Source organism: Polypterus senegalus, chromosome 16 (genome assembly GCF_016835505.1).
Source record: "Polypterus senegalus isolate Bchr_013 chromosome 16, ASM1683550v1, whole genome shotgun sequence".
Taxonomy (NCBI): Eukaryota; Metazoa; Chordata; class Cladistia; order Polypteriformes; family Polypteridae; genus Polypterus; species Polypterus senegalus.
The window spans coordinates 27,531,136-27,545,255 of record NC_053169.1 but is presented as its reverse complement, the minus strand read 5'-3'; the positions used below and the strand labels follow the sequence as shown (position 1 = coordinate 27,545,255).

The 14,120-nt window shown below is 33.8% G+C and overlaps 1 protein-coding gene across 3 annotated transcripts in view; it reads right to left on the bottom strand.

Moving 5' to 3' along the window:
* The window catches only part of ryr2a (ryanodine receptor 2a (cardiac)), a 612,010-nt gene that overhangs the window by 132,744 nt on the left and 465,146 nt on the right, over positions 1 to 14,120 (bottom strand). For all 3 annotated transcript variants that reach the window (XM_039738686.1, XM_039738687.1, XM_039738688.1), the window contains 6 exons: positions 12,877 to 12,964; positions 12,409 to 12,501; positions 8,621 to 8,791; positions 6,576 to 6,635; positions 3,120 to 3,254; positions 2,706 to 2,818 (listed from right to left, as the gene is read on the bottom strand). In XM_039738686.1, the coding sequence (XP_039594620.1) occupies positions 2,706 to 2,818; positions 3,120 to 3,254; positions 6,576 to 6,635; positions 8,621 to 8,791; positions 12,409 to 12,501; positions 12,877 to 12,964 (660 nt within the window). The remainder of the gene's footprint in view (positions 1 to 2,705; positions 2,819 to 3,119; positions 3,255 to 6,575; positions 6,636 to 8,620; positions 8,792 to 12,408; positions 12,502 to 12,876; positions 12,965 to 14,120) is intronic.

Sequence of the window (14,120 nt, the reverse complement as noted above, 5' to 3'; positions counted from 1 at the left end):
TGAGTTTAAACCATAGCTCATAAAAAAAAATAACTACAGTAAGCAGCTGCCATACATATAAACCTAATAAAAAGTTATAATTTACTATATTCCAGGCCTACTTTCTAGGTTATACTTTCATAATCACAGTATTTATTTATTTACCATGGGATATTGTATTAAGTGAAGCATTTAATATAAATTTATAAATAAGCCCCTGTTTTTGTTATTTATATGCTACCAGTCTAAACTAGAAAACAAATGCCTTAAAATGTACACAATACATTCAGGTTCAAGCCAAGTATGGATCTATGTCTTTAGATTGCACATTGTTCTTATTGTAAAATAATGTATCTATGCCTTTTTGAGAACAAAATATTGTGAGATTTTGCTATTTTAAAAAGTCATGTTATGCTCTGCAGTCTGTCTCTTTTCATAGCCACTTTCAAACCCTGCATCTTGTTTGGTGAATTCTGCAACTGCCTTTTCTTTTGAGATTTATTGAAGCACTTAGGTCACAGTTGGCTCAGCTAATCATTGACAGCAACATGTAAATTGAATGATTTTTTTTTTTTTGCACTTTGGTTATATTCTTGAATACAAGCACATGTGGTTATTTCATATTTGGACTGAAGTCTTCACACATTATACACTTCATATAGTTATTAGTATAACATGGAAAAAGTTTCTGCTTTACGGGGATGTATTCAGCATTTCTTGCCTCGCATTTCCATTCATCCTACACTTACCCAGATCTTTGTAGAAATGGAATACATGCATGAAAGGCATATATTCCAAATAACGATATATAATTTACCCTATACAACTCCAGGCACCTCACATGTAGATAAACAGACTTGAGCTGAGAGAACTTTTTGCCCGAGTTGAGCTCCACCGGAGGTGTGGAGGGGGACGTGTGGAGGGTGTTAGGGAGTGGGTTTAGGGTTGTGGCTGGGGGTGGGGGTTCTGGGGGTTTGGGGATGGATGAGACAGCAGGCTGCTTGCGCTTATCGACACATTCACAAAACAAAAGACGCTGATGAGGAGAGGTGTGAAGGAATTTAAGGTGGCCTGAGATTGTGAGTATTTTTGTAGGCTTCAGGGATTCTAGTGTGAAAAACATCTATTTATATGTTTTATATATATATACTGTATATTATATATATGTTTATGTTTTTAATGCATGGGTTTTACATAGTGAAAAAATTACCTAGTTAAAAATAGACTAAATACGAATCATTGTTTAGTGAAAAAAGTAAAATGTGACAACCTTTCTGGGCAGTAATCTACAGCAACTTTAAGTATATAACTGCCGCAGCGATTCTGTTCCAAAACTCATCTGATTCATCTCTCCTAATTGTTTAAGATACCTATGTATAGGTGCGTTTTAACATAGCAATATCACACATCAGCCTTGGTATAGATTTGAGAGCTAAATATTAAACAAACAATGGATTAATGGTGCTGTTATAGTAGCCTTGTTAGGTGGATGCTTCTTTAATTTGTATGCCTTAATATTTTTTAATTTTGTTATTAAGTCCTGTTTACTCTTAGGCATATTTGTTATTAATCTAAAATACTGTGTGCTTTATCTGTTATTGTAATTATTCATCACCCATGTTTGAAAATTCAATATATATTTATATAATTTATTTAGACAAATAAGCTGTCATTTTATAATTATTCACGCACATATCCATCTACATATTCACTCACACTTATTTGGAATTATCAATTCACGTAAAATGCACCTGTTTTTAGTATGGAAGGAACAACACTCGCTTGTCAAGTATGTGCAAAGTCCACATAGACAATGACAAGACACAAGATTCATACCCAGTATAACAGGTGCCACCCAACGCAAGAGCTACTCATTTATGCATTGATCAGTTTCTCAGAAAACAACAGTTCTATTTCTAATATTATTTGGATCTAATTTTCAAAGTTCTCAATAGCTTCAGACATTTCATTCTGCGCTATTTTACTTTCTTATTTAAAGTATAGAAAAATTCCAGCAATGATGGTCACGATGAAAAGACAAGTAAATAGGAACATTTCCTTCTCTCAGGAAAAATATTACGAAGAATCTTTGATAAAATGTATTACTTCCAATTTCTTTTTGTTGTCATAAACATACCTTAAAAACACAGAAGCTTTGCTTTCTGAAATTGAAACCTTTGGATGTATTAAGTAAGATTTAAGGCTTTTTTTCCATATTTGGATCAATCGATTTAAAAATACGTTAAAAAAAAAATTACATTTGCAAAAAAAATAAATAAATAAAAATGTACTTAAAGTTTCCCAAAGCAAATTAATGTATACCATTATAGTGAAATAATACCAAACGTATCTTTTCCATCCATCACCAGTCCACTCTTCTCTGGGTTTTATGCATATGTTTTACTTTTTAAGCTCCAGCATGAAAGAGTACTTTTTATGATTAAAATATGAAGAAAACAGTTACTGTCCTCCTTTAACTGTTCTCCAACCTGTAAATTGCATGTCATCTGTCAACTCAACTCAATATTCTTAATGAAAAGCTAAGTTGTAAAAAGACACCATGAAGACGATAGCATACAGATGTAAAAAAGCACTCTAGTTTGGAGTTAAACTTAGGAAACTAAGATATATGTGGTGGTAAAACTTTGCAGCAATTTTGCTGCAAACATTTCTAATTCCACAAAAAGAAACATTAAAAATCACTGTAATAGATTTTTCATTCTCACCTCGGTAAATTATATAATGGAGCCATTCTAAAACATGCCACAACTGCTCTTTTTCTTTGTTTGGACAGTAACTTATGCCAGACAGCTTTCTTACTCCTTTGTGGATGCTCTACCTATGTATCAAAAATATGAGGAGGGCACATTATTTCTTTTGAGCATTATTGGTACATAGGTCAACTTAACCCATACTTTATTTAAGAAAAATACATACTATTACTCAACTTAAACAAGATTAGTAAATGGTTAACAACCTGTTGTTTCTTACAGTAAAGCAAAACAATATTCAAACAGTTTAAATTCTATTTCAACATTAATTTATTCATGAAAAAATTGTATCACATGTATTAAAATACTTGCATTTGTCAAGGACAAAAACTCAATGAGCTTAAATGATACACAACTCTATAGACAAACCTGTTCCAGATGAAACAGCACATTTGCTATGTCTAAAACACGCTCCACTGTTTTCTGTGGATCTGAAGAATCTTCTGTTCTATTTGGTAAATCTTTATAAAGAGCCATTTGCCACCGAATAGCAGGGTCTTCCAGCTACAAAATAAATGAGATAAAAACACAGACTATTAAAATAACCCAGAATTACAAAAATTTCAAATTTTCAGAAGTAAGAAACTTCACTAATGTCAATATGTGTGCAGTATGGCTGTACAGATACTTTGAGCAGTGTTTTAAATATTATACTTTTGGATTTTATTTATCAGTATATTCAACTCTTTTAGCATCTACCCAGAGATGGGAGCAATACCTAAAAACAGACAGAAGTGAAAACATCTACTGTTTTCTTTTTAAAGTTTAAGATCAGTTTGTGCTTTATTTATTGCTAAATCGACATGTATCCTACATCTTTGTGTTACTGTACTGGGGATTAAAAAATGCACCGAAAAGAATACTGTATTTGCAGTGAACTAGAGTTAACAACTGCAAAAAAGGCACTTGTTTTCTGAAATGTTTGTTAAATGTTCTTGTTCCTATTGTGCATTTCGCAATAAATATTAAAACTTATTAAGCCTGCTTTCCTACTGGTATGTTTTGTCCTATTTGTGCCACTGAGAACCAGGTTGGTCAATCAACGCTGTAAGAAATAAACTGTAGTAATGTCATTTCTAGGTGAAGTCTTAAGGTAGCAGAGTATAGTCTTCAGTGCAAGTCCACTGCAACTGTGAACTGTATATCACTAAAGGTGGATTAAGTGAATGAACAGAGAAATTAGGAGTAGAGACAGAGGCATAATATATAACTGTAGTCTATAGAAAAAGAATCTGTGCATCTGATAAGGCGATTTAATATTTTTAGGAAAAGTGTCCCCAAAAGCCTTATCATATGCTCAAAGAGAATAAACACTAGGTTTAAAGCAGTGTGTTTTTGAATTTAGATAAATAAGAGAGCAACAAGTATAAACAGTTCACCTTTCGCTCATTGCCAGGAAAAGCTACACAATTAGGATACTTTAAACGTTAAAAACTGTATAGGACCAAAAATAACAATTACACATTTAGAATAACATCCTAAGATATAACTGCCATAGGAGTCATGCCACTGAAGTATGGTCAAAATAAGTAATACTGTAATAATAATAATAATAATAATAATAATACATTTTATTTATATAGCGCCTTTCCCATGCTCAAGGCACTTACAGAATATAAGAAAAAAACGGGAGGGTATACAATATATATCATTGTACAAACCAAATAAATAAATAAAGCAGATTAAGATAGTAAATTCAGAGAAAAGCCTAACAGACAACATAATTGATGGTCTAGCACACACATACAGGTTACATGAGCATCTTGATGGAGAGGTAAAAACTAAGAGAAGGGTAATAAAGTCAGGTAGAGCTAAAAGCCTTCTTGAACAGATGAGTTTTGAGTTGTTTTTTAAAAGAATTCCCGATCTGATTAATTTCGGAAGGTCATTCCAGAGTCTGGGCGCTATACAGCTGAAGGCTCTGCTGTCACCCATGGAGTGTAGATTAGTGTGGGGCACAACAAGATTGCCAGAATCAGAGGACCTAAGTGGGCGGACAGGCACATAGTGATGGAAAAGGTCACTGATGTAGTTTGGCGCGAGGTTATTTAAGGCCTTGTAGGTTATTAGTAGGATTTTATATTCGATTCTCTAAGACACAGGGAGCCAATGAAGACGAAGTAGGATGGGTGTGATGTGCTTGTTGCTGCTGGTTCGAGTAAGGACTCTTGCAGCTAAGTTTTGAATAAGCTGGATCTGTGATATAAGATTAGAAGGGGCACCTGCCAGCAGCAAGTTAAAATAATCGATGTGGGATGTGATAAAAGCATGGACAAGTTTCTCAGCATTAGAAAAGGAGAGGAAGGAGCCTAAAAAAGTATTACTTGTAGGTTATGCATTCAAGTAACAATGTTTCTCAAAAGTAAACTCTGGTGACTTCTGCTACAATTTTGCAGTCTGAGAAAAATGAACAAACTAATACAGTAATACCTCAGTTAAAAAAGTAGATGCTTGCCAGGATTATAGCTTGTTGGAAGTATACTGGACATGTATTTTAATGACTCGGGGCTGCAGGGGAGGTGAGTTTGCGGGCTCACGCTGTTTTCTGTCCCCTTCCTTGGTACCACCACGTCAGTTGTTCAAAAGTTTCCTTACTTGCAGTTGTACACACTCTCATCTAGCTCATTCACTGCTTAGTCAGTTAACGCCACCGGTTCCACTTCATATCTCAAGTGGGCTCACAAGTAGCAGTATCTGACCAACTTTACCTAACTATGTGAGAAGATACAAGGGAGGATCCTTAAAGAGACTTGCTGTATACCAAGTGCCAGACAAATAGACATTAGTAGCAGTGAAGCGCATCTCTGAAATGCCCGAGGGTTAAGTGAGCTCAATCCATACCACCCACACTTCCACACTCTGTACTGGCTTCTTTCATGACCAAGTGTTACCCCCTGTGGTTTAATATATGGCACTTCTTTTATAGAGCATCTGCTAACTTTATAATATGCGTTTTACTTTCTAAAGATGCTGCTTTGAATTTTTGTGACATGCAAAATAAATGCATTACTTTAAATATATTAATATAAATACAGTATGTGTAAAATAACTAAGCATTATAATAAATTACAGCATATAATAACTAAGCACATACAAAATCAAAGACAGACAATGTATATTCTGGGTCTGTGTGCACAACAACAGCACTCTAGCAGAATGGGACTTGAGCTTGTGTATGTACCATAGCATATTTTATGCTGACTTTGACATAAGGTATTTTCATTCTCCCAGGATTCTTTAACAAAGGTATTACTGTATTTGAATTTATATAAAAAATAGTTTAAAATGTTTTTTAACTTTTCATTTTAGGGTTAAACAATTCTTTCTAAAGGCAAACAAACTCAATATTCCCAAATGTATATTTTAAAATAAAATGTGGCTTTGATTACAAAAGGCTGTATGGGAAATTATCTGATCACATCTCTACACCTTTATTCTGCATATACTAAAAAATGTTTGTTTATTTAGTCTGGCTGATAGTCATGTCTTCTGTTTGCAGCAGAAATGAGGGTGAAAAAGAATGTCTGGAGGATTTAATATAGCTACATTATTTCAATTAAAGCTATTGACTGATTTTTAGTGGTCTCAAAGTATATATTATGTCATGTTTTATTACTGTTCTTCATTAAATCATGTGGATGCAAAAACAATGTATTGTTTGCTCTAACAAAAGGATAAACATCAATAAATTGTTTTGCCTTCTTGTTTTGAAATGTAATTTATACACATTTAGTAATAAAGCACCAGATAGCTTTGTCTTAAAAACAGGCGTAGGGTTTAATAAGTAGGAATTAATTTAACATAACTTGCATTCCATGGACTTACTTTTCCTTGTAGGTGAAGGTTATTACGAATTATTTCCCTGACTTCATCTTCTGTGTCCTTCTGTTTAAAATAAATAAATACATACATAACTAACTACATTGAAAAAAAATGCTTTTTACACCTAGATACATTTTTTTATTAATTTTATTATAATCCATACAAAACAATCAAGTTTTTACAAAAAGAAGAATTGAGTTAAGAACAGATCAATCCCCACCCCTGAGAGAGAGAGCAAGCCAAACGGTGTAAAATTTAAGGCTTGTAAATATACCTAAATTAATAAATTCTCTGTGCTTTATAAACTTATTTTAAAATATTACTGATTTGATCCTGCCATGTTTTGAAAAAAGTCTGTACGGATCCTCTAACTGAGTATTTGATTTTTTCCAATTTCAAATAATATAACACATCGGTTTCCCACTGACTTAAAAGAGGAGAGTTTAGGTTCTTCCAGTTTATCAGAATAAGTCTGCGTTCCAAGAGTGTAGTGAATGCAATCACAATTTGTTTGTCTTTCTCCACTTTAAGCCCCTCTGGAAGAACCCCAAACACAGCTGTTAATGGGTTAGGAGGGATTGTGAGTCCAAGGCTGTCTGAAAGGTAATTAAAGACACCTAGATACATATTTGAACAGAAATTATAGTAAACTTTATTAAAATATAAAAAAAACTTTAAAAAGTATTAACGTGTATACCAATTCCATCTACAGGAACATGTAAATATGATTAGGCCATTTTAACAGAAATACACCTGCTTGTGTTAAATAAGTGTGCCTCAGACTGATCAAGCATGAACTCAAATGACTTTTCAAAGACATTTCTAAATCATTTCTAAATGATCTAGATGATTATTTATCAATATTATACCTATTCTTTTAGTGGAATCAGAAACATCACAAAAATAACCCACAACCTTACATGGTGTAGTCAAACTAAGGTTTTGCTTCTGCTGCCCATACTTAGGGAACACAAAGACAGTAACAGAACTGACACAAGTAAGACACGGTAAGTAAAACTGTGCACTCGGCAAGTGGAAGCTAAATATAAAATTGCTGTGTAATAATGCTGCACTACCATCCCTTACCACAGCAAAATAACACAGCTTAGGCAGGACCCTGCAATACAGGTGGTTGTTATTCAGTTGAAACTTATTGACCAGTGTCTCTTTGACAGTGAAGGGGAATGAACATCAAACCCAGTATGTTTCGAGTTCCAGTTTAAGTGCAATATTTTAAGCACCACTGCCACTAATTTCTAACTAGGTGTTAAAATCTAGTCAAGTATCAATTCATAGGCAACATCTTCAAGTAATTCAGCAGGTAACTGGCACCATCTGAACAGAGAGGGGGTTCTGTCACTATCCACTTCTTCTTTTTCTACCCGAAGGTCATGGGCTCACTGGTTGGATGGCATGTGACCCAGTTCCTCCACTACAAAGCCTGCCCCTTCCGGGATGGCAATATATAAACCAAGAAGACACCAGAAGTCAGGATTCATTCTTGAACCTGCAAATGAAGAGGTTTGAGAACTTCTATAAGCTCTTTGTTTTTCTGTTTGGCCAAAACCCAAAAGTGTTTGTGATTTTCTACTTTTTATCATTGCCAAATAAAGTGGAGCAGCCAGCTGCTACTCCAATGATTTGTTTGCCTAATTTATTCTTCTTTTAAAAAATTAAAATCTGTAACAGTTAGTATATGGCATTAGAAGCTTTCCTTATTTCAGGTATTTAGAACTTCTTTTAACAGGGTACCTCCTTCAGAAAAAAAACTGTTAATAATTATGTTATAATATTTCTCATTCTAACCATCCTTATTTTTATTTTCTTCATAACTATCATTAAGTGACAAAGGCATTATGAGAATGCAGTGGTTGGAACTGTTTTGCTTGGACAAGCAATATAATTATGTGTAAAAGTTTCTTTGGGATAGGCATTTATATTAATCTGGACATTTTTGTTTTGTTTAGAATGTGCTATAATATAAAAGTAATAAACAGTTCATAATAAAAAATACCTTTAAAACATAGCCCAAGGAGCAGATTGCTTACCATAATGAACCTATGCTTTGCCAAAGCAATTAATTCTTGATCTCCAGGTGCACATATATTTAAACCAATTGGGAGAAGCCTTTTTAATGCAGCTACAATAAGAGATGTTTGCAATGAATATCTGTCTCCTTTTCTCTTTAACTTTTTTCTCTCTTGATCCAAAACAGCACCCTGCAAACCAAATATGTACACAATTATCTTCAAACAAGTTATTTAAATGAATAAAAACACATTTCCACTAATGAAGAAACAAATACTTTGAATCGTGACAAAATAATTGTGGAGTCTACATGACAGACAACAAATTGTTCCATGCTTCAGGAATCACCCCTGAGGAATTGTATTGGTTTAGAATCTAAATTAACAAATATAGATATAAAATAAGCAAAACTGGTATTTAAAAAAAAAATCAGTTAAGACATGTTACTGCAGTTTTGATTTTGAAGCTCTAACATACTTTTTGTTATACATACAATAGTAGTATTGGTACTGGTATTTTCTTGATAAATTTCACTCAGGTTTTAGAACAAATCACAGCATAGAAACTGCACTCGTTAAAGTAGTAAATGATTTGCGAGTGAATGCAGACAGAGGCCATTTATCTGTTCTCATCCTCTTAGATATGAGTGCCGCATTTGACACCATTGATCATAATATTCTTAGAAATCGCCTTAGTCAATGGGTGGGCCTCTCTGGTAGTGTCTTAAATTGGTTTGAATCCTACCTGGCAGGAAGAAAATTCTTTGTGAGTTGTGGTAATCACATCTCAAAGACACATGATATCCGATATGGTGTTCCACAAGGCTCTATCCTGGGTCCACTGTTATTCTCAATCTATATGCTTCCGTTAGGTCAGATTATCTCAGGTTACAACGTAAGCTACCACAGCTATGCTGATGACACACAGCTGTACTTATCAGTAGCACCTGATGACACAGACTCTCTCGATTCACTAACACAATGTCTTACTGGTATTTCTGAATGGATGAATAGTAATTTTCTCAAACTAAATAAAGAGAAAACTGAAATTTTAGTAATTAGCAATAATGGATTCAATGAGGTTATCAGAAATAAACTTGATGAATTAGGATTAAAAGTTAAAACGGAAGTAAAAAACTTAGGGGTAACTGTTGACTGTAATCTGAATTTTAAATCGCATATTCATCAGACCACTAGGACAGCATTTTTCACTTAAGAAACATAGCAAAAGTTAGACCTCTTATATCATTGAAAGATGCTGAGAAATTAATTCACGCTTTTGTTTTCAGTCGACTAGATTACTGTAACGCACTCCTCTCAGGACTACCCAAAAAAGACATAAATCACTTGCAACGAGTGCAGAATCCTAACTAGGAAAAGAAAATCCGAGTACATCTCTCCAGTTTTGATGTCACATGGTTACCTGTGTCATTCAGGATTGACTTTAAAATTCTGCTTATGGTTTATAAATCCTTAAATAATCTCGCTCCATCTTATATATCGGAATGTCTGACACCCTATATTCCAAATCATAACCTTAGATCCTCAAATGAGTGTCTCCTTAGAATTCCAAAAGCTAAACTTAAAAGAAGTGGTGAGGCGGCCTTCTGCTGTTATGCACCTAAAATCTGGAATAGCCTGTCAATAGGAATTCGCCAGGCTAATACAGTGGAGCACTTTAAAAAACTGCTGAAAACACATTACTTTAACATGGCTTTCTCCTAACTTCACTTTAACTTAATCCTGATACTCTGTATGTTCAATTCATCATAATAACTATTCATAGTGGCTCTAAAATCCGTACTGACCCCAACTCTCTCTTCTGTTTCTTTTTCCAGTTTCTTTGTGGTGGCGGCCTGCGCCACCACCACCTACTCAGAGCATCATGATGCTCCAACATTGATGGACTGAAAGCCAGAAGTCTACGTGACCATCATCATCAAGTCCTTCCATGAGAACCCTAAATACAAAGAGGACTGTTTCATTTATGTTAGGTAGATTGCCCAGAGGGGACTGGGTGGTCTCATGGTCTGGAATCCCTGCAGATTTTTTTTTTTTTTCTCCAGCCATCTGGAGTTTTTTTTTTGTTTTTTCTGTCCACCCTGGCCATCAGACCTTACTTATTCTATGTTAATTAATGTTGACTTATTTTTATTTGTTTACTGTGTCTTCTATTTTTCTGTTCTTCATTTTGTAAAGCACTTTGAGCTACATTTTTTTTTTTGTATGAAAATGTGCTATATAAATAAATGTTGTTGTTGTTGTAGTATTCACACTTTATAACTTCATCATTCAGTACTTTTCAAGTACTGGTGCCCCAGATGAATATTCTTATTGCAATGGATTGTGCACAGAGTGCTCATGTTCTAACTGAAGTGTCTATACCTCTGCATGCTAAAGACCAGCAAAGGGTTTTTGACTGATTACTGAGGTTATATTCAATAACCATAGGCATATGTGATGCACCATGACAAAAATGGTTAAAGAAAAGTCCTTACTTTGTGTTTAAAGCTACACAGTGTCACACATGCGTGTTTAGGGGACAACCAAAGGGCCTGAATAAATGTATTTCTACGCCGGATTAGGTGGTGGCAAAGTGCCTTAATTCTCTTAATTCCTTACAGACCATTCTCGGGAAATCCAACCCTGTTTTGGGGTAGCCAAAGATGTCACTTCTGGGTCCGGTCCTGATGACATCACTTCCCCTGTGAGGGTTTAAAATCCTCCATCTTAAAGATGATAGTCAGTTCTGTTTTGGACGCAGTTGTGTAAACATGTCTTTGTCTTTTAAAAGATTTTGCAGTCGGGAAATATTATACAAGTGGCTGACCCAAACCTTCCCAATGTCTCTTGGTTATTCTTGTGACATCAGTTAGACATAACAACAAACATGCATAGATAGATACACAAGTATTGATATTTTGAGAAACTTTAACACCCTTCTAATTTATAAAGCACAATCCTCCTGAATGCAGTCCTCAACAAATAAAAATTTGTTAAATAAATATTAATGTGCTGTGCTGGAGATGTTAGTCACATATTTTATGATTCCCAATTACCAGGTTGGTGATACGTAAACCAAGAAGTCACCAGAAGTCAGGATTCATTCTTGAACCTGCACATGTTTGGGAACTTCTAAAAGCTCTTTGTACTTCTGTTTGGGCCAAAACCCAAAAGTGTTTGTTATTTTCTACTTTTTATCTTTGCCAAATAAAATGGAGCAGCCAGCTGGTACCCCAATGATTTGTTTGCCTAACTTCTTCTTTTAAACCATTACAATCTATAAGAGTTAGCATATGGCATTAGAAGCTTTCCTTTTTTAAGGTATTTAGAACTTCTGTTAGATATAACAACAAACTTTCAGAGACAGATACACATGCATTGGTATCTTGACAAACTTTAACACCCTTCTGATTTATAAGGCACAATCCTCCTGAATGCAGTCTTTAACACGTTAAAATTCCTTAAATAAATACTAATGTGCTGTGCTGGAGATTCTATGATTCCCAATTTAGTTGACTCCTTGTCAATGAACCTATTTTAATTGCAGAATTGCATTGTATGCCATTTCTAGTTAGGTACGCATTTTTCTCTTTTTTGCTTGTGCTTGAGTTGTCAAAAGTAATTGTTATAGCTCTTTACTAATTCTCTGGTTGCTTTTCAAAAAACAGAAATAACTTTTGTAACAAAAAATCTTTAATAATGTAGAATTAAATATAGGATTTTTTTTTTTTAGCAATGTACATAATACAAACAGCAAATCACAATGGTGCAAGAGAACCCAATGACATTAGAAGTGGCATCCGTACCTTTGACATTTTTGATTTGGTATCAGTAATTAGAAATGACATGTTGTTGATCTCATTCTGAACCACAAAGTTCTGCTCCTCCCTTTTGAAATTCTAGATGGAAAAAAATAAAGTGAATATTTTGTTTAAACATTAGAATGCTTAAAGATTAAATAGTTTGAATCTTTATGCAAATGTTTACAGCTTGCAATACATTATTTGTACAATTTAAAAACTTGGTAGCATCCAGAGGCTACGGATGCAAACTGCTACAAATGTAAATGAACACATTCCCAAAAATACTAATTATCCCAGTATAAACACTGAATAATAATAATAATAAAAATAATAACAAAACAAACTTCCTTGAAAACTTGCACACTACATTGCTGTGTTTGTTATGTGCCCTGTTAAAGTAACAGAGGCCATCAATAAAGATTCTTTAAAAGAGTTTTATATAACATATTCACAATGAAGGAAATGGCTTACATGAGATTTTGCCCAGAATATGAAGACTTCTGCAACCATACGAAATAATTCTTCTGCCTCTGCATTTGGCTCTTTCAGCCACTTTGCTCTAAAAAGGTAATGTGATCAATTAGTATTATAAGCTTTGAAAAACAATGAAAACAATAGGATTGCTATAGACAGCTATCACTGGTTAAATCTAGAAAACCAGGTAAGTAGAATTCTCCAATAAAAAAAATGTCAAAGTTAGTAGTAGTTTTCAGATCCTAGGCCTCTTTGTGCATACTTTACTTTTCAACTTTCATTTCAATTCTTTAGCTATTTTGATTTCACTCACAAAGTATGGAATCAATGATACCTAACAGTGCCATTTTTTAATTTTGGATTTAACACAATGCCTTCATTTTTTCCAGTTTTAAGACAAGAGTCTTTTCTTTCATGGTCCCTTTCAGTTTAACAGCTAAATATTAAGCCTTACTCCATATTAGCCAATTCAAACTATAATGAAAGAAATGTAAATGAATGCTAATTCTTAAGAATAACACATACTTCAGATTTATGTGAATTCCTGCATAGATTACATTCATGAGGAGCATCATTTTTTAAAATAATGACAAAACTTGACATGCACATTCAGGAGAACAGATATTCACACATTTCTTTGCCATGTTATCCAGAAAACATATTGGCCAAAACTGACTGAAGACTTCAATAAAGCTTTCTGTTTAATGGCTTCTTGGTAGTCATGAGCAACTGAGAAATAGGAAAAACTGAATTACAAAGCTGGCCTAATTTTATTTAGTTTAATAATTGAAAAGATGTCTATTCACAAACAGTGATACTGCACAATATGCTTAAAATCAGTTACAAGAATATAACTATTCTTGAATTAATGTATAAACACAAATCACTCTTTTTACACTCTAATGAGTGGATATTAAGCCTGGTCCTTAGAAGTCACTATGGTTACCAATTTTCTTTCTAGTAAATTTTAAGTCAGACAGTTCTTGGTGTTACTTAAGTCTGTTATGTTTGTTCCTACTCTCATTCTGTTGTACTTATTCCTGCAAGTGTTTATTTTTTCTAGGGAAAAACAAAATGTTTGGTTAATCAATGGAAATATCTACCTCTTGGCCTTATTTGCTTTCTTAATAGTTTTTAAACAAATTTTTCAAGCACCTAATTTATGTTCAACTCAAATAAACACAAAAACAAAAAAATGAAATTGTCTGCTGATAACTGGGCTTTTCACTTGCACTTAATTA